Source organism: Paramisgurnus dabryanus, chromosome 20, assembly GCF_030506205.2.
Source record: "Paramisgurnus dabryanus chromosome 20, PD_genome_1.1, whole genome shotgun sequence".
In the NCBI taxonomy this organism is placed as follows: domain Eukaryota; kingdom Metazoa; phylum Chordata; class Actinopteri; order Cypriniformes; family Cobitidae; genus Paramisgurnus; species Paramisgurnus dabryanus.
Genome location: NC_133356.1, coordinates 21562645 through 21582359, shown reverse-complemented (window position 1 = coordinate 21582359; position 19715 = coordinate 21562645). Strand labels below are relative to the sequence as shown.

The window sequence follows — 19715 nt, the reverse complement described above, 5'->3', positions numbered from 1 at the left end:
TTACTACTACAATATTAGTTAGAAGCTATGCGCATGCGCAAAACAGTTCGGGCAGGCGGCACGGATCGGGTACTGACACCTGTCGGTAAACCGCACACATGACACTTCAGGCAAAATAAAAGTCCCCTAATTTCACTTCTCATATAGTTTTATTCCTCCAAAAACTACCCCATTTACACGCCTATTTGCTTATTTGAAACATTTTTAAAATAATCTTTTTTTTATGTTATAGTAGGCTTGTTCGACTTCATGCGGCGTCCCAAGAACCGAAAGCCGGATGACGTCAAAGTTCCGCGAGAGCAAACTCTTTCGTATGATTTCGCGAATTACTCTCGCGGTACTTTGACGTCATCCGGCTGTCGTTTCTTTCGGCGCCGCATAAAGTAGAACAACCTGACTACTTCCCTAACGCCACCGGATGTTTGCATTAGCACGTGAGAGATCAGCTGATCGCCCTTTTGCTTTTCATTTTAATGGTCAAGTGCAGTATTAAACTGATGACACGTCGCGTTATTTCACAATATAATCCTGAGATGACTTCGTAAAGTTTCTAATGATTGATAGACATGAATTATGTGGTTTGGTCTTCATTGTTGCTTTATTCTTTGGCAGTTAGCGTACTTAACGGCGCGCTTGCATTCGAAATTAATTGCCCGGGAGTTGAAAGCATCTCTCTAAATGGGAAATGGAAGCTGTTGAATTCAAACTCATCTTTCTCTCTCAGTGCGGATGTACCGGGCTGTGTTCACACAGCTTTGCAGCGTCAGGGATTTATTTCGGTATGCTGAAGCAAAACCTTTCACATATCGTCTAAGCTCATTTATCAAAACAGTTTATGAATGTTCATGCATGTCAACAGGATCCATACTACAGATTTAATGACCTGGCATATAGATGGATTTCACTTGACAACTGGACTTACACTACGTCATTCTCGGTTCCTGCTTATGTCAGGTGAATCACGTGTCCTAATAAACTTTCCTGTAAATAAGGCAATGTTTTTAGTCCAAACCAGTTTGAAGTTTGGTTCATAAATGTTACTGCTGTGTGTTCTTTACAGAGGAGCAGGGAAAGCTGTTCTAGTGTTTGAAGGGGTTGACACCGTCTCCACCATTTCTCTAAATGGAGTCACTATAGGAAAAACAGACAACATGTTTTGCAGATATGTAAATGAATAAAAACAAATACTTATATAATGTTTACTTTATAATATCTTACGTATTGCTTGATTCAACAAGAAGGATTTAATAAAAAATGTATCTATCAGCTCATCCTTAGTTTCAAAAGTAATTCTTGACAAATAAATTAAACTCATATTTTTGGGGTTTGTTTAGGATTTTGAAGTCACTGGATTACTGAAGGATCAGGAAAATCTTCTCCAGGTGTGGCTCATGTCAGCTGTGACATACGCATCTCAAAGAAGCCATGACCACACTCAGTACAGCGTGCCACCTGCCTGTCCTCCATCTGTACAGAAAGGAGAATGCCATGTTAACTTTATTAGAAAGGTATAAACTAAGTTACATTTTAAAATTTGTAGAAGGGCTTCTCAGCACTTTTGTGTGGCTTAAGGCCTCTCTGTGTTTTTCAGGCTCAGAGCTCATTTAGCTGGGACTGGGGTCCATCTTTCCCCACACTGGGTATCTGGAAGGATGTCCGACTAGAAATCTTCAACACTTTAAGACTACTGAGTTTTACCACCAGTCCAATATATGGTAAACACATTGTCACATAAGAAAGAAACTTGTGACTGCACAGTTTGTAAAAAAAATGTGACACCCTTATCCAGAGTGACTTATAGCAATGTTATTGCTAAATGATGGTAAGCATGCAGTTGTTTAAAAAGAATCAAAGGCTAAACAAGTAGTGCTAACAAGTAACCCTTACCCATCTAATACAGATACACTAAAAAGCATGCAATTAAACAATATTTTGTCATACTAAAGGTGAATTTCATTGTTTTGCACTCTCCCTTTGTCTTTCTCCATGTCCAGATTCCAAACAATCAAGCTGGAATGTTGAAGTGGAGTTGTTCTTTGATGTTGTGGTTACGTCTAAGGGCTTTGTCCACCTGTCTATACCGTTATTAGATACAGAGGCAGATTTTAGTCTATCTCTTACTACACCTGGACAGAATAGAAAGTCTTTTGTCCTTCCGGTCAACCAGGTAACATTTAGTGTACTTTGCATGATGATTACCATCCTATATCATTCAACATAGAGGAAAATCACATATTTATAAGGATATATGATGTGCTTCCTTTAAGAATGCCAGTATCAGATTTTGGTGGCCTTTTGGACATGGTGAGCAGCCTCTCTATGACCTGAAGATTGAGATCAACTTGGAGAGTGGAGAGACACTAAAAGCACACAGAATGGTAACGTTTCCCTCTGTTTTCATTTTTTTTAATAATGTCATGCTTTCATCTGCATTATTTTACTCCCTATTTTTTGGTACAGATTGCATTCCGCACTGTGGAGTTGGTCCAGGAGCCAATTCCCTCCTCCCCTGGCCTCAGCTTCTACTTTCGAATTAATGGAAAGCCAATTTTCCTAAAGGGTTCAAACTGGATTCCTGTTCATGCATTTCAGGACCAGGTTACCACTGACATGTGAGATAATGTACACTAAAACAACCAGTTGCAGACTAAATTGCCTTTGCAATCATTTAATTTGTAAATATAGAAAAGTGCTTGTGTTTGTAGCATTAGCATACGTTTGCACTTGCATTATAGGATCACAATCTTGCTCCGGTCTGTACAGAAGGCAAATATGAATGCCTTAAGAGTGTGGGGTGGTGGAGTTTATGAACAAGACGTCTTCTACAGCCTGTGTGATTTGTACGGGATCATGGTAAAGCCTTGTCATATGATGTTTTAAGCTTTTGACGTGCATTTAATTCATTTTGGATGGGATTGATTTGGTTATTTGCTCTCTCATGTCAGATATGGCAGGACTTCATGTTTGCCTGTGCGTTGTACCCTACAGAGAAGGATTTTATACAGACAGTGAGGACAGAGGTCACGCAACAGGTTTGCACAATTTATGTATTAAATACATGTATAAAGGTTTATAAACCAGTCGTTTGCACTTACAAGACAATGGTTTTGATTTAGGTACGACGACTGAAATCTCATCCATCAGTGGTCATCTGGAGTGGAAATAATGAGAACGAAGCTGCCATAGCAACCAACTGGTTTAACATAACTGTTGCTGAGCATCCACTTTATGTGAAAGATTATGTGAATCTGTATGTTGACAATATCAGAGACATTGTACTGCAGGTGAGAGCTCCACACAATGATATGTGAAGTAAAAACACTACCCCATCCTACTTATAGTGATGGTATTTGATGGTGATACAGTATATACCATGATTTTAATGTGTTTATTGACCAAAAAGCATAATTACATAAAAAATACATTATGGTACCAATTACCTTGCTTTATTCAGGAAGATAGCACTCGTCCTTTTTTGGTGTCCAGCCCAACCAATGGGATACAGTCTGAGAAGGAAGGCTGGGTGGCTAATAACCCCTATGACCCCCACTATGGAGATACCCACTACTACAACTATACTAAAGATTGCTGGGACTGGACTGAATTTCCTCGTACACGTTTTGCTTCAGAGTTTGGCTTCCAGTCCTGGCCTTCATGGTCCACCCTGAATAAGGTACAATACAATTACTAAGGCCTAGACTAGTAATTCAGTTTTACACCGTGTCCTAACCAGGGTCAACGCAACAATTTTTTAGTGACTTGCGATATGTCTGTCCACATTAAACACATAGTTCAATCAGCTGGGTTAATTTCACTGGGTATAGTCCATGACCACTTGATCTATTTACAGATACAAATGTTATTCATTATTCTGTTTCAGCTTAAAACATTTACAAAACTAGTTGCAAACACTATTTCACATCGCCTTAAATGCATATTTACACAGTAGAGACTACATAAGCTTTTGCATATGTACTGTAAGTGTTTGTGTGATTGTAGGTTTCAGTGCCTTCAGACTGGGATTTCAGCAGTAATTTCTCAGCTCATCGGCAACATCATGCAGATGGAAATGAGCAGATGCTAAACCAGACGAAGCTACATTACATTCTGCCCAACAGCACAGACCCAGTGCAGAGATACAGAGACACTATTTACATCACTCAGGTGATGATTGTCAGATTAGAAATGTTTTTTTTCCAATAGGAACACAGTAGTGATGTCCAGATACACTGTGATGCAGAGCTATTTTGTTAAGGCCACTTTTTGGTTTAAACAGGTCATGCAGGCACAATGTGTGAAGGTACAAACAGAATTTTATCGTCGCAGTCGCAGTGAGATCATCGACGGCAAAGGTCATACGATGGGGGTCCTATACTGGCAGCTCAATGATATCTGGCAGGGCCCTTCCTGGTCTTCTGTAGGTAAATGAATGTACGCTACTAATGGGCACTAAGATGGCATGTTTTTTGATTATTAGTTTAATAATCATTTATTTGGTCATTTATAATTTTATATACAGTACTGTGCAAAAGTCTTAGGCCACCATCACCAGCTTTGTTGTTTTAGCAAAGTTTTAATGTTCATCCATATTTATTTTTCACTCTTTTTATTAAGATACAAAAAGAAAATACAGGAAATATGTACACAAAATTAAAAACAAAAAATTTTTCAGGACTAAATGTCTTCTTCAGGCCTCAGTAAGTATTTAGTGTGACCTCTCTAGGCACGAAACACATCTTGAGCTTTTTTGAGGAGACGGAAGTCCTGAAGTCATTCGATTAGAATTAGAAATGAGGATTTAATTTCATTTAGGTTTAAGAGGCCTTGCTGTTGCTCTAGTGGAAGGGGAGTTTACCCAAAATAGTTGACACTTCAGCTAGTTATATATGATCACTATACAATTGCAAAAACAACAAATCTAATGGTAGCATGGTGGCCTAAGACTTTTGTACAGTACTGTATATTTATTATTGTAATGTTCAGTATAATTCATTATGACTGGACATTCTGTGTATTTAGAGTTTGGTGGTAAATGGAAAATGCTGCACTATTGGGCTGTGGATTTCTATGCTCCTATCCTCTCAGTGGGTATTGAGAATAAAGGAGATTTGCTAATCTATGCCATCTCTGATAGCCATACCTCGGACCACAAAGTCAAAGCCAAGGTACAGTATCATGTTTGTGACTTATTTTATTCATTTATATCCAGGTTGTCCCTTTCCAGATTTACACTTTTGGTGTCCAGTGGTTTCAAATACACTTTGCCTTTTTGGTTTCAGTGAAACTGCAAAACATGTGATTCTGCGAAACATTTATGCACAAAAATGTCCCCCATTTCTTTTCCAGGTCACAAGTTCATGTAGTACCACAAGACCTGAACTAATGTTTTAAAGGGATAGTTCCTCCAAAAATGAAAATTCTGTCATCATTTACTCACCCTCATGTTGTTACAAATCTGTATACATTTCTTTGTTCTGATGAACACAAAGAAAGATATTTGTAAAAATAAAAGCAAAAAACAGGCACCATTGACTTCCATAGTAAGAAAAATACTACTATGGAAGTCAGTGGTGCTCAAAAACAGTTTGGTTATAAAATTGCTCAAAATATCTTCCTTTGGGTTCAGCAGAACAAAGAAATTAATACAGGTTTGTAACAACATGATAGTTGTTTACAGAATTTTTATTTTTGGGTGAACTATCCCTTTAATGTTAATTTTTTTTATTTATTATTGACATTTGTCATGTTTTGTATGTATACACACAGGTGGAATTATACAGCTGGAGCAGCTTTGATGCTGTGTGTTCTTTAGAATCTAATTGGACTACAATTAAAGAAGGAGAGAGCAGTCTGGTGTTTCAGCGTCCTGTTTCTGATGTACTAACAAAATGTGGGAATTGCACTCGGCAATCCTGCCTCGTCACTTTTCATCTGTGTAGTCCTGAAGGTCAAATGATCGGCGCTCACAATCACATGTTCCTCAGTTCTCCAAAGCACGCAGAGGGCTTGCAGAAACCCAACATCACGGTGAGAGACACTCTCACACATACACACTGTAACAAACTAATTCTGTATATAAATGAAACACCATATCTCCAAATCAAAAGAGGCATTTTATGAAAGTCAAATAGATGGTTTTAAGGACCAGTGTGTAGATTTATAGCGGCATCTAGTGGTGAGACTGTAAATTGCACACAAAGGCAGTTCACAGTAGAGCCCTGCGCGGGACTGTTTTTTTAAACCCACTCCCGCCCGCACCCGCTGAATTTATGACCAGTCCCGCCCGCTCCCGCAACCTGCGTGTTCCACTCCCGCCCGCGCCCGCAATATTTGTGTCCACTCCCGCCCGCTCCCGCGGATTTTCTCAGAGCTTGTGAAAACTGAACACAAATGCATGCTCATACAAAACATTGGTTCAGATTAACATCCAGAATAACAGACTTTCAACACTATTGTGTTTAAAATTAGAGATGTGCACGAATGGTCGAATATTTGATCTGCAATAATAATTCTAATGGAAAAGATGCTATTGGAATATTAGTTTGATTTAATGCGCCACCGCACTGACCGCATTTAATGTTTTCACTTCATGCATTGTCTTTTACAGTCTTTAATGTAAATATAAATCAAATATAAATTACATATACATGAAAATTTATTTGTTTGTATGTCTGATTGTTTTGGCAATTCGGATCGCAGACTAATTTAAGTATTTAGAGTTTTAACACCGGGTTGTCTGTTTTTGTCCACCGGCTCAGGTTTAATTTAGACGTGCTTCTCCGCCGCATCAGCGCGCATCATGAGAGATTTGTTAGCTTCTTGTTATGGCTTATTTTATTTTGTTATTACAGCTTAACGAGACAGACATGGAAAACTAAACGGTAAACATTTATTATTTGCGGTGCTCTATATGGAAAATGAAGCGGAACTGCAAATGCCTGTTTAAGCAGAGTTTTCTCCGCTGGCATTAAGAACAGGCTTTCACCGGAGCAAGTCGGCTAAATATGGTTGTCCTTCTTCATAAAAACATGTCAAACCAAATAAAGAAGATATTCAAATGCCGACCGTGCAGTCTGTTATAGCCTATGTTTTTTCGTTCGCTCCGGGCTCTTACTTGGTGTTTCGAGTCTGTTTGATAGCGTACTTTGTCATGTCCTCAAACTTTCAACTTTGCTTGCGTTTGGGGTTAGAGTATAATATTTGCTATACTATAATTTCTGTAAGATCAAACAGTACTGAATTCGTACTAACGACCGCATTACCAAGGATTTGACTTAGCCTTCACTTCGCGTGGGGTTTTACACAGTTAAAATGACATAATTTTTTAAGCAGTGTTTTGTAACATTAACCGTTAAAACAAAACCTCAGTTTCAAATGTATACTGCATGATACACACGCACTTAATGATTAATTAAATAAACAAACATTTTAACTGTTAACAACCTGATTTGTCACTAGTGCTCACCAGTTCTTCCAGACGCGAGGCACATAGTGTATAACAGCATTGGGCATTTGCTTCCCGAAGTTGCCACGGTATGTCCCACATAATGTTTAGCTTCATTTTCTTTTCAGCTTCATGTGTTGACCCCATTTCTATTACATGCAAAATCCCACCGGGACCCGCAGGTCTCCCGCAAAAAAATTCTGACCGCCCACTCCCGCCCGCAGTAAAGGTGAACCCGCCCGCTCCCGCGAGATTTGCGTTGGGTCCCGCGGGTCCCGCGGGAGTCCCGTCCCAATGCAGCCCTCTAGTTCACAGCTCACAATAGTTTATCTTGTAAGGTCTTTATATACCACTAAAAATATAGTTATGTATATTATATTGCATTTCTGTCAAGAGGTCCTTTTAAAAGTTACACAATACACCTTTAAAACAAACTTGACTAACAAATGCTGTGTGTGTCTGTTTTATAGTTTACTGTAAAGGACTCTTGGATCGAACAGAATTATGCCGTGACTCTACACTGCTCTTTCCCTGCTGTGTATGTTTGGCTGGATGTTGATGATGTTCCCGGTCACTTTAATGTCAATGGCTTCCTGATGCTGTCTACAAGTTACACCGTTTTTTTCGGTGCATGGAGACCAACCACAGCCGAGGAACTGACTTCAAAACTTCATGTCACATCTCTCAGGGATGTCTACTGATTGTTGTGTGTTTAACTTTAAACTGTAATGGGAAACTATTGGATATGCAAAGCAGTGCCAGAAATTAAAGGTTAAAAGTTTTTTTTTTTTTTACATTATAGCCATGTAAAAACACAACATGTGTTGGAACAGAATGTAAGCTTGGGTTGGATGTCATTATTGTCACATTTAATGACACTCACACAAACACATTTTGTAGGCCTACTTTCAACATATTTGTCTTTTCCCACCATCTCTGATTTTTATAATAAAACCTGTTGAATGTGTTTCAAGTCAGACAAAGTATAATTATAACAAAGATTGATGGTGCACAGTTTAATAAAAGATCTTCATATTTTTTTAAATATGTAATGTATTTCTTAATAAAAACGCAAAATCATGGTTGCAAAATTTCTTTTTTCGGGGAATGTTTAGTGATAAAAGGTAACTTCCTTCTAGGGTGAATTAAAGTGGAGCTGAGCAGGTTGCGGGACTTCAGAGAAGTGTACACAAAGACTTCATTGTGGCCGAAATGATGCAGTATCAGCTCCTCATATCATCACTTAGGCGGGTCTGTTGTATTATGATTAAGGCTTAGAAATATTGGTTACTCCCAGGTCAGGGAGATTGCGATTCATCCCTCAAAAGGAAATGAAAGAAGTGGATTTTCCATCTTAACCTGTTGGTTTCGTTATGCGTTTTAGTGCGCGCGCATACTTTCTCGGATAGTCGCGAGGATAAGTTGCTCGCACCGACACACGGTAACATGGAGGAAAGTTTTCTGCAAAGTGTTTTGCACTTTTACGATGAAAAGAACAGCTCACTTTCCACGGAAAACCTGGAAAACTTACTGCACATCATTACAAACAGACGCTCGGCATCTATCGATAATGACGCCAATCCTCTGAGGAATGTTGAGGTAACGATGCGACAAAAATAGCAGAGAATGCATTGCGTCCCATCTGTACCACACACTTAATGTAGCCTATTGTGTTTTATTAATCTTTCTCTTATACATATTAAAACAATTGCGATGGTATTTGTAGTTTTACCATTTAGGTAAGAATGGCAGATGATAAATTATGTTTAATAATTAGTTTAATAACTTTTTCTCTGTGTAGTGTTTGTCTTTGCGCGAGCTGCTTTTGGCCTTTGGGTTAGGTAATGCCTCTACTGTAAGCATTGATGAACTGGAGATGATGTGTCCAGCTGTTCTCACTCAGGTCCTGCTGCCTGCTTGTCCCTATACACCTGCTTCAAACCTGACTGTCTCTGACCACAAAAGTGAGTAATGCTCTGCCACAAACTCATTTATCGTCATCAAGTGAATGCTGTAAATTCTTGAAAAATTATGTGACCTGTCTGTAAAACTCACATCTAACGGCTAACGTCTCATAATCTAGTAATGAGATGATCAAGTTTGATTTCACATTGATTTCAAGCTTTAATGGACCTGACTCAGTCAATATTAACCTATAGACCCAAACTTTGGTTTGTCTTTTTCAGATTTCTCACAGATATTTAGTACGGAAGAGTACGGAAGAGGATTAGGGCCACTGGTGAAATTTTTTTTGAATTCTGACTTTATTCTCAGAATTCTGACTTTAATCTCAGAATTCTGACTTTAATCTCAGAATTCTGACTTTAATCCCAGAATTTGAATTCTGACTTTAATCTCAGAATTCTGACTTTAATCCCAGAATTTGAATTCTGACTTTATTCTCAGAATTCTGACTTTTTTCCTCAGAATTCTGACTTTAATCTCAGAATTCTGACTTTAAACTCAGAATTCTGACTTTAAACTCAGAATTCTGACTTTAAACTCAAAATTTGAATTCTGACTTTATTCTCAGAATTCTGACTTTATTCTTAGAATTCTGACTTTATTCTCAGAATTCTGACTTTAATCTCAGAATTCTGAGATTAAAGTCAGAATTCTGAGAAAAAAGTCAGAATTCAAAATAATTTTTTCACCAGTGGCCCTAATCCTCTTCCGTAATTTTGGGTGTTACCATAATATCCAAATATTTTTCTTTAAACATGAAGCAATGTAATTGTCCACGTTTGTGTACAACAGGTTCCAGTTACACATAATTCAGTATTATGGTGCAACCAACCAAAAAATGTGATGTCCACGTATGTGGACATCCAGGTTTTAGGAGGTTAAAGATTATTTTTCACAGTATGTAAACACTAAATTACAAAAAAATAACCTTGACTCTGGGTTTTCACAGACTAGAATATAGTTAGAATAATGAAGAAATTGGAGATTGCAATGTGACACATGGAGACCATAGACTTCGTATTTCATCCTTTTGAATATGCAGAATGACTTTAGCAGTTAATTTAGATGTAAGGTGTAAAGACACTTTTTAAAACCCTTTTGTTGTTGTTTAAAACTACTATTTACACAAAATTGTGTTATCATGGTTTTGTCTACTGTATGCGTTGATGATAATGATGTTACATTAATATTCCCATTAAACTGTTTTTCAAAGAATTTATCTTCGAGAGCTTAAACACAGATATATGGAATCCATTAACAAATACATTGTTTAGTCACAGCCTATTTTGTCAAGGGAGTAAATTTAAGAACCTTTCCTTTAACATTTAGAAATAGAAACCCTTTGTCTGTTCCCATTTGATATGGTAATGATGCTCTCAGACCAGTGGTTCTCAAACTGGGGGCTGTGAGATGGTGCCAGGGGTGCCCCAGTTTTATGACATTTGATAATAGATACATTTTTCAGAATTTCTGTGTAATTAAAGGGGACACAGAATGAAAAACCATTTTTACCTTGTCTTTGTTGAATAATGGTAGTCTACCCGCATTCACGAACATACAAAAAGTGCTAGACATGCTAAACATCCAAGTCCATAGAAATTCCTCTTTTAGAAATGTCAGCCAGAAAACGGCCCAATCTGAAAAACTGATGCTTATGACATCACAGGCATCTCACTGCCCCTCCACTTTAAAATAATTGGCTACATTTTTTGAGTGGCAGCAAAGTCAGCCAATCAGTAATGCGATTGCAAGTTAAGCCAGTAGGGGGAGCCAAATAGGTGCAAAACCACTTGTTTAAAATCCCCCACCCTAATAGAGCTATCTGAGAGAGGTTTTAAGGAAGCTTTACAGACCCAAACAAAATTTTTTTGTCTACATGTCACATCACAGAACAAGGATAAATACCCCGTTCAATCATTCTATGTCACCTTTTAACCCCAGTAAAATAAGGCTACTAACCAACAGCACTACATTGTATAATTTAATATTTTCTGTTTAATTCAATTTTTAAGTTTTAGAATGTTTCATACATTTTCTTTGGGAGGGCACGAAGCGATGCACTGTACAGAAGGGGGACCATGTGCCGAAAAGTTTGAGAACTACTATTTTAGACTTTAAAAGCTTAAATATTAGTTTTTAATGAAGTCTTTCCTAAAGATTTTCTTTGAAAAGCCTAAAATAGTTCTAGAGGCAGTTGTAGCCTATGGTTAGAGTGCTTGTAACCCAAGAGTTGCCAGTTCGAGACTCACGACTGGTGGGTTGTGACTGTGGTGCTCACGCTCCCCGGACGCTGCAGAGATTGCTGCCCACTGCTCTGGCCCTTACGAAAATTAACCACGGTTTATTGTGCTAAAAGTGTAGCTATGGCATCACTGCAAAGAACCATTTCAGAACCTTTATTTTTAAAGGTGTAAAGTAGAACATTCATTATGCAAAATATATGTATTTATCTTTTCCACAACTATGTTTTTCTTCTGCAGTTTGGGGTTATGGGTTCCTGGCTGTTACTGTGATTAACCTTGCTGCTCTGTTAGGGTTATTTCTGGTGCCTTTCACAAAAAAATCATATTTTCCAAAAGTCCTGACTTACTTCATTGGACTGGCCATTGGAACGCTGTTTTCAAATGCTGTACTGCAGCTGATCCCCGAGGTAAGAATAAGAGACCGTGAGATCGGTCTAAGATCCTTGCAAAGGTGTAGGTGTGAGTTCTCAAATGCATTTACAAAATCTTCATGCAAGTTACCACTAACATTCTTGTTCATTGATTGTACAGGCTCTTGGATTAGATCCCAAAGATGATAACTATGTACTGAATGCCGTAGGGGTTTTTGGTGGGTTTTACGTATTGTTCGTGACTGAACGAGTTTTAAAGATGGCCCTGAAAACTGATACAGAGGTAAGAGCTGTTATATGTTTGGATATCTCAGTGAATCAAATTTAGCTGGCTGTAGACGTCTATTCCTCTCCTCTCACTGCAGCTTGGCCACAGTCATTTTCCTCCCCTGCAGTCAGCTGATATCCCAATCACCACCTTCAGCAATGACACTGTTATAAACAATATCAGCAGTGACATCATTACAAACAACACTCATCATGACATCAGCTGTAATGAAAAGTCCGGCTGTCCAAGTGAGAGTTCAGCTATTGACCAGGTAACTGACTTTATATGTATATATAAAAATATATAAAAAATAATGGTGTAAATGTCACAGAGATGTTTAAAAACTTTTTCAGGTACTACGGCATGTTGTAGTACTGATGGTACAATAAATATTACATAGTAAAGATTAATAATTTACAAAGCCACATGGCACACAAGTCAGTAGTTTTAATTTGCTTAATCTTTTCCATTTTCATTCACATTGTCTTTTTTTTGCATGCAGAATGCATGTGTCATGTGGGCTTGTCGCTGGCTGAGAGCAGACCGAATGTCTAAAATAAAGACTGTGGCGTGGATGATCACTCTCAGTGATGCCCTTCATAACTTCATAGATGGTCTGGCCATTGGAGCGTCTTTCACACTATCCCTACTCACTGGCTTTAGCACCTCTATTGCCATTTTCTGTGAAGAGTTCCCTCATGAGCTGGGTATGTCAAAAATCATTCACCAGATGCAAAAGCTAAACACCATCTCCGTCAAAAATGAGATAATGATATTAACCGAATGCTCTTGGCATGTATTATACGTTCGTCCATTCCTTCGTAAATCTGCTTAATCCCGCCCTCAGGCCATTCAGAAATACTGCTTTGTTGGCAGAATCTAAGAGTCTGATAAAAAGAGAAACATGTTAGATGCACTTAGAGGGTTTTGCATCCGAACAGTTCATACGGTACCAGTATATCTGGCATATTGTTTCAAACACATGCTCTGTGTCTCTGTAGGTGATTTTGTGATTCTGTTGAACTCTGGAATGAGTGTGGCCCAGGCTGCGTGTTTTAATTTGCTGTCAGCTATGTGCTGTTATCTTGGTCTTGCGTTAGGGATCGTGTTGGGCAGAAGTTTTGCCCCAAATGCAATCTTTGCTATCGCTGGTGGAATGTTCCTCTACATCTCCCTTGCAGACATGGTGAGACATCTCACATCTAACTGTTTTAGGTTCAAGATAATATGTTAAAAAAATAAACATTGCTTACCTAAAAATTTTAATTCTGTTAATTAATTTTACTTTTCCTCTGTGTAGCACAGAGACATTCTTAACATTCTGCTTCAGTCCTATTATAGGAATTGCAAGAAATGGGGAGTGATAGGTTTCAGAGAACATAGCTCCTGCGTACTTTGCTTTCGAATTCATTTTAGTCCCATTCTGACCATTACAAAATATATGGGATAGAATGAAAAGAAATTAAGATGGGTTTAAAATGAGACATCAGTAGATAATGGCAGAATTTTAATTTTTGGGTGAACTCTTCCTTAGATTGGTATTTACAGTGTTTCTTGTTTTTATAGTTCCCAGAGATGAACAGTATCATGGCAGCACATAACAGAGGCTATCGAGGAAAGGTTGTGTTCTTCCTGATCCAAAATGCTGGGCTCCTCACTGGATTCGCTGTAATTCTGCTTATTACCATGTTTGCTGGAGAAATCAATCTGGGGTAGAAAGACATTTGCTTTTAGTGCCAGAAACCAAAAACTTGAGACACTTTTTTAAAGTTTGTAGTACAGACTGTATTTACTGTTGAAAAAGTTACAATCATACAGTCCTGGAGGACATGATTTACATTAAATTGTATAATGGGATTTTTTCAAACCTTCTGTTGTTAGTGTGTCCTACTGTCTGATGTGAGTTGGCAACAATACTCTGCTGTGTTTGGGGAAATTCCTTAGTGGCAGTGACAGCCTAGCACAGTGAATGTGAGGAGCTTTGTAGTCTAAATGCCAGTACTGTAGCCTAGCTCAGGCACCTTTTGAGTAAGACTGTTTTGATCTTGTTTGCTCGTTTTAACCATTGCGTAAGTGGGTCTTGTTTACCACAGATTATATTATTGATTTGAGGAAAAACACTATATGTGAATTTCAATCTTGCCGCTACTATTTGTAGTATTAAGTTAAAATAATATGGTATAATACCACATACTGTTTATGATCTTTTTCAATGAATGTCTTATTTTTATGTTAGAAAAATGAAGCTTTACTGAACACCTAATGCTAAGTCAAGAATAATATTGAAAATATGTGAGCCTGCTGTGAATTCCAGGCTAAAGTCTCGTAATCTTATTATGAGATTAGGAGCATCCAAGTTTGATTTCAGTCATTGATTTCAATCTTTGACATGAATTTATTCAGTCAATAATAAATATATCAGGGTTATTTTTTCACACAATGTTCTTTACATTATAAAGGATGATTTTATGTAGAAAACAGTCAATCACAGGCAGGATCACATATCTATAGCAGCATCGATGTCCTATTACAATGTTGTATAGTATATCACATCGTGACATTGTGTATAATGGTTATAGAACCCAGATGTCTCGCCAAGCTTTTCTCACTGTTACTATCACAGGTCTCATTTCACAACAGGTCACATTCAGTTTAAAGAAAACTTGTTTGAATCAAAAGGAGTGCAAGGACACTGATTTGCAGTTGACAGATTTGGATGTGAACTTTCAGAACATATAGGATACATGGGATAAAGTTAATCTGATCACACTTCGCTCTTTAGGACAGCAATGTGGAGACTGTGTTCTAGGATTGTGACTGAGATTTTTTCATATGCATTAAATCTTTCATATATTTTATATATACTTATATAATGTATAGTTTCCAAATGTTACATTTTGGTTTGTAATTGATATTGCTTGTAGTGGAATAATAAATATGATATGATAAGTGTTCTTGTATTAATTGCATTAGAAGTAAAAATTTCTTTGGATAAAAAGGATCGCAAAATGCACATGTAAAATATATATTGGGCTTACAGCTCTCATGGTATGACAATTACAAATAACTAGGCGTTTTTAGCTAAAAGAAAATTATTTTATTATAAATACTTATTTTTATTCCCACGGGGATTACTGGCACCAGTGTCATCATTTTCTTACATCTTCCTACATACCAATAAAGAAGAACATCCTTTCATTCCATCCAAGTTGCCAGGAAAGAGATTCTGCTAGGTCAGCTGTTTGTTGGCCACTTTTTTTATTTATCATTGACAGATCTCTCTAAATAAAAGAACACTATTTTGCTCAAATATAAATATATTAATATACATATATATATTAGAATGATAAGCAAGTTATAACATTTGCTGACATTTTTTTCTTATTAAAAATGACTTCCTCACTTCTCTTTATATTTTTAATTCATCCTGCACAGTAGATGGCGCTACTGTCCCCTTTAATATTGTCCTTGAAAGGGAAGAACAACAACACAAAGCAGTACAAAGTACATTAAGCATTGATTTTAACTGGATTATATACTTAACAGGTACGTTTGTTTATATTTTATTATACAAATAGAAAAGGAAGACATTTGGTTCCTGTTTAAATTTTCTAGATCTATTTTTATATTGTTACGGTCTATGTTTATGTGGATATTGTGTTGCCCTGAGCGCTTCCGTAAATAATGCAATACTTTTAGAAACTCGTCCTGCCAAATTCTCACTCACTGTGTAAACGCCAACGGGACACGCTTCTGACCAAAAAAACCTCGTTGATTTTCTGTAAGTTACTAACTTGTTATGGCGCAACTAATGCAGTTTTCTTATTTCGTGTCCTTCATTAATTCAAATCACTAATATTACATTTAATATCATTTTTAAGACGCAGACGTCATTAACATCGACAATTCAGTATAGAAGTAATCTAAGAAATGTTTGACAGGATCAACGCCAACAGCAGCTTTATATTCACTGAAAGAACCGTTACACTGTTTTAATTGTTTAGTGTATGACGTAATGTAAAATATGATGTCATTCTTGATTTGAAGGTCATGGCTGAAGTAAAGATTCGTCGCTACCATGAAGATGATGATGAGGATGTAAAGGAGATCTTCACCCTGGGAATGAGCGAGCATATCCCATCCTCCTGCATGCACGTCCTTAAACAGCCCTTGACTCAGATGTTTTTGGGATGTATTTTTCTTGCATTACTGACCAGCGCAGAGTCCATTCTTTTGCCCGTGTTAGCAGTCACACTCATTTTGGCTGCAGGCAGACAGGGTATAAACTACATGTTCACACAGTACATTCAGGTCTCGCTCAAACGAGATCTCAGTCACATACGGCGGACCTACCTGGAGTCACCTGACTCCTGCTTCTGGGTGGCTGAGTTCCAAGGTCGTGTTGTGGGCATAGTGGGATGTTTACCTGCGGAGAATGTCAAGAACGTCGGAAAGTTCTTGGAACTGAAGAGGATGTCTGTTAGAAAGTCTCACCGGGGGCTGGGGATTGCCAAATCACTTTGTCGTAAAGTGGCAGAATTTGCTCGTGAATGTGGTTGTCGAGGAGTTTTGCTTTACACATCGGTGGTCCAGACAGATGCACAGAAGCTCTATGAGCATATGGGCTTCCAAAAAGTCAGAGAATTTGATGCACCAGAGGCAGTTGCCAAGCTTACTAATTTCACATTGATGGAGTACTGGCTTGACCTAAAACAGCAAGGTTACTGAAGTTAAGTCTTCACCAAGATCACAGGCAGTTTGGTTAAAACAGTAATATTGTAAGTCACTGATGAATACCTACCTCTGTCTACCTTTTTAAAAAAACATCAGTCTTGGAAAAAAAAATTAAACAATATTCTTATGAGTAAAAATAAAATGTCCCAATCTTGTTTAAGCACAGCTTGAAAGGAATTAAAATGATTATCATGCCATTGCTTTTGGTAACTATAAAGTTTTCATTTGAGGGACATGTACTTGGACTTAGTTGGCTAATATTTATTTATATTATTCATTAATACATAGCCTCTTTCATGGTTCAGTAAATGTGAAAAACAGTGCAGTTTCCTGGAAAGTATTTATGATTATGTTTCATATTTTCCCCTTTGTAGCATTACAGCAAAAAGTTTTATGGTGTGGAAGGGTCTTTAATAGACAGTAATGTCTGGCTTTATCATGCTGGTTACAACAAAAGCTCCTAGAGGAAAATGTGTCGTCTCTGTATCTACAGCATTCCTCCAGTCCTATGTATTTCAACTTTCTCTTTGTGGAAAAGCAAAATAATTTGTTTTTAATTTATGGAAAAGAATGAAAAAGTGTGATTTTAACACTGAATGGACCATTAGCATGCAATGCAACATGCTTGTGATTTGTTAAATAACAAAAATGCAATTTGCCAATAAAATAAATCAATACATTTTTTTTACATCAACTTTATTTGTTAATTTTCCTTAAACAAGTCTGTGATGTTGCTTGTGTTATTTTTATGGCATTTATGTTACATTTTTGGGATTGACTTGCAATACTATTGCTGTCAAATTGTAAAGATTATGATCCCATAAAGGAAATTCCAGGGTCAGTCCATTACAATTCCAAGCAAACTTCCTGTTTATCCACTTGCTATCTCTATATTTTCATTCAAATATATATAATACTAACTCTGTTTTAGTTTCCTAATAAATCAGTTCATAACAATTACAGGTTTAACATGTTGAAAACCACAGCTAAAGTGATTTTTTGTGACTTATTGTGTTTGCTATAAAATCTTCCTATAATGTAAAGAAGACTCTGAAAATATAACCTTGATATATTTAATATTGAAATGACCACTCAGTCAATATTTGTGTGAAGCATTTGTGTCTTATGGCTTTAAAAACCTAATTGCTATACTTTTATGTCTTTTAGGGAGGATGGCACTATAAGAGAATTCCCTTCTTTAGTTTTAGCACAGTAAATTTAGTGCAAGCAAATACATGATTAATAACTGATATGCTTTTACATTGTCTCATAATTCCACTGCTTTTTTGCATGTGGTGGTATCAGATCCGTGAGTATCTGGATGCAGATTCCTCTGCCGTGAGGATGTTGTACTCCACTGGCTTTAGAGAGCATGCTGGGAATGTGTATCTTCTGGCTCTTAAACAGGCATGGACTCGAGCTGCAGTGTGCGGAATCTTCTTTCTTATCTATCTTCTCTTAGGATAATTCATGGGCTCTGTTATTGGTATTGGCGGGTTCTTGCTGGTTGTTTGGGTAGCAGTGCAGTATTTTTTTGAGCAGGGTATTCAGCTCGGGATCAGTGATGATTTGTTGGATATCAGGAAATCCTACATGGAGAATGACTGTCCGAGCTGCTTTTGGGTAGCAGAAGTGAAAGGGTCTATTGTATGTTGCCTTGTGTGGAGGAGCCAGGTACCTGGGAACTGAAGAGGATCTCTAAAAAGAAGTTTCGGGGGCGTGGCCTGGCGCAAGCTCTTTGTAAAACAGCCCTAAACGTTGTTGAAAAACATCAGGTGGAAAGGCTGGTTCTTTTCACTTCTGTAATTCAGTCTGATGCTCACAAGTTATATGACATATAGGGCTGCATAACGATTCATCTCGACTAATCGTTTGCAGAATAAGTTTTTTTTAACATGATTTGTGTGTACTGTGTATAATAATTATGTAAATATGCACACATGACGGTATAATTTTAACAAACAAAAATATTTATAGATTAAATTAAAAAATATTATATAAATTATATATAAATATAAAAATGTATATACAAATGTAAATACTTCTTAAATATCAACATGCATGTGTATTTATATATACATAATTATTATACACAGTACAAACACATATATGATGTAAACAAAAACTTTTATTCTGCAAACGATTAGTCGCAATTAATCATTATGCAGCCCTAACAGAATTGGTACATAAAGGAAAAGGAGTTTGTGTGGACATCACTTCCTGCTAGGCTGATTGATTTAAAGCTGTTTAAATATGCACACAGGATTGGTGGTCATGCTAATGTAAAATAAGAAAATTTGTATGAAGAATTTGCTTGAAAAGAGTCCCTCAAGATTGGATGTTTTTTATTTACATTTTTATAGCACTTTTTCATAAGTATATATATATTTTTAAAGCAGCTTTACAGTATATTTTCAATAATATTATGCAAAATACGTAATTCATTTAAAAACAGCTGCGGCTTTTTTTTTTACTGTTAACCACTTTCATTCCACCTATCTATATACTACATCTACAATTTTAGAGTAATTTGCTCATTTTTTATCAGTACTTTTTCACATAACAAAATGTAACTATGTGGATTATGTTGTGGCGAAAAAAAAATCTAAAACAAATCAAAACTTTTATATGTTAGCATCTTATAGTCACCCTTTGCCTAGAATTTACAGAAATGCTCTCTTGGCATTTTT

General features: G+C 37.0%; 4 protein-coding genes across 5 annotated transcripts; all 4 read left to right on the top strand.

The window, feature by feature from the left end:
* The first annotated feature begins 427 nt into the window (after nucleotides 1-427).
* manba (mannosidase, beta A, lysosomal) lies at nucleotides 428-8526 on the top strand. The gene is made up of 17 exons (XM_065297008.2): nucleotides 428-779; nucleotides 860-954; nucleotides 1061-1166; nucleotides 1335-1508; nucleotides 1592-1715; nucleotides 1995-2167; nucleotides 2268-2378; nucleotides 2461-2612; nucleotides 2736-2853; nucleotides 2946-3032; nucleotides 3117-3284; nucleotides 3455-3673; nucleotides 4000-4164; nucleotides 4277-4421; nucleotides 5020-5165; nucleotides 5767-6027; nucleotides 7915-8526. The coding sequence occupies exons 1-17, from the start codon at nucleotides 567-569 to the stop codon at nucleotides 8143-8145; spliced, it is 2688 nt and encodes an 895-aa protein (XP_065153080.1). The 5' UTR covers nucleotides 428-566; the 3' UTR covers nucleotides 8146-8526.
* A 144-nt stretch (nucleotides 8527-8670) lies between these two features.
* slc39a8 (solute carrier family 39 member 8) lies at nucleotides 8671-15233 on the top strand. The gene is made up of 8 exons (XM_065297009.2): nucleotides 8671-9043; nucleotides 9246-9408; nucleotides 11890-12059; nucleotides 12184-12306; nucleotides 12389-12562; nucleotides 12794-12998; nucleotides 13293-13477; nucleotides 13858-15233. Exons 1-8 carry the CDS (start codon nucleotides 8891-8893, stop codon nucleotides 14005-14007), a joined length of 1323 nt encoding a protein of 440 aa, XP_065153081.1. The 5' UTR covers nucleotides 8671-8890; the 3' UTR covers nucleotides 14008-15233.
* Nucleotides 15234-15739: 506 nt separating this feature from the next.
* On the top strand, nucleotides 15740-17704 carry nat8 (N-acetyltransferase 8). Of its 2 annotated transcripts, XM_065297007.1 has the most exons (3): nucleotides 15741-15837; nucleotides 15991-16072; nucleotides 16339-17704. In XM_065297007.1, exon 3 carries the CDS (start codon nucleotides 16342-16344, stop codon nucleotides 17017-17019), a length of 678 nt encoding a protein of 225 aa, XP_065153079.1. In that variant the 5' UTR covers nucleotides 15741-15837; nucleotides 15991-16072; nucleotides 16339-16341; the 3' UTR covers nucleotides 17020-17704. The 2 variants fall into 2 exon arrangements, with proteins under 2 accessions (XP_065153078.1, XP_065153079.1); XM_065297006.2 differs by lacking the exon at nucleotides 15991-16072 and having other exon boundaries at nucleotides 15740-15837.
* A 133-nt stretch (nucleotides 17705-17837) lies between these two features.
* Nucleotides 17838-18956, top strand: LOC135786499 (putative N-acetyltransferase 8B). The gene is given in 2 exon segments (XM_065295963.2): nucleotides 17838-18673; nucleotides 18676-18956. Coding segments are annotated over 2 exon segments (588 nt in total). The 5' UTR covers nucleotides 17838-18276; the 3' UTR covers nucleotides 18867-18956.
* Nucleotides 18957-19715: the final 759 nt, after the last annotated feature.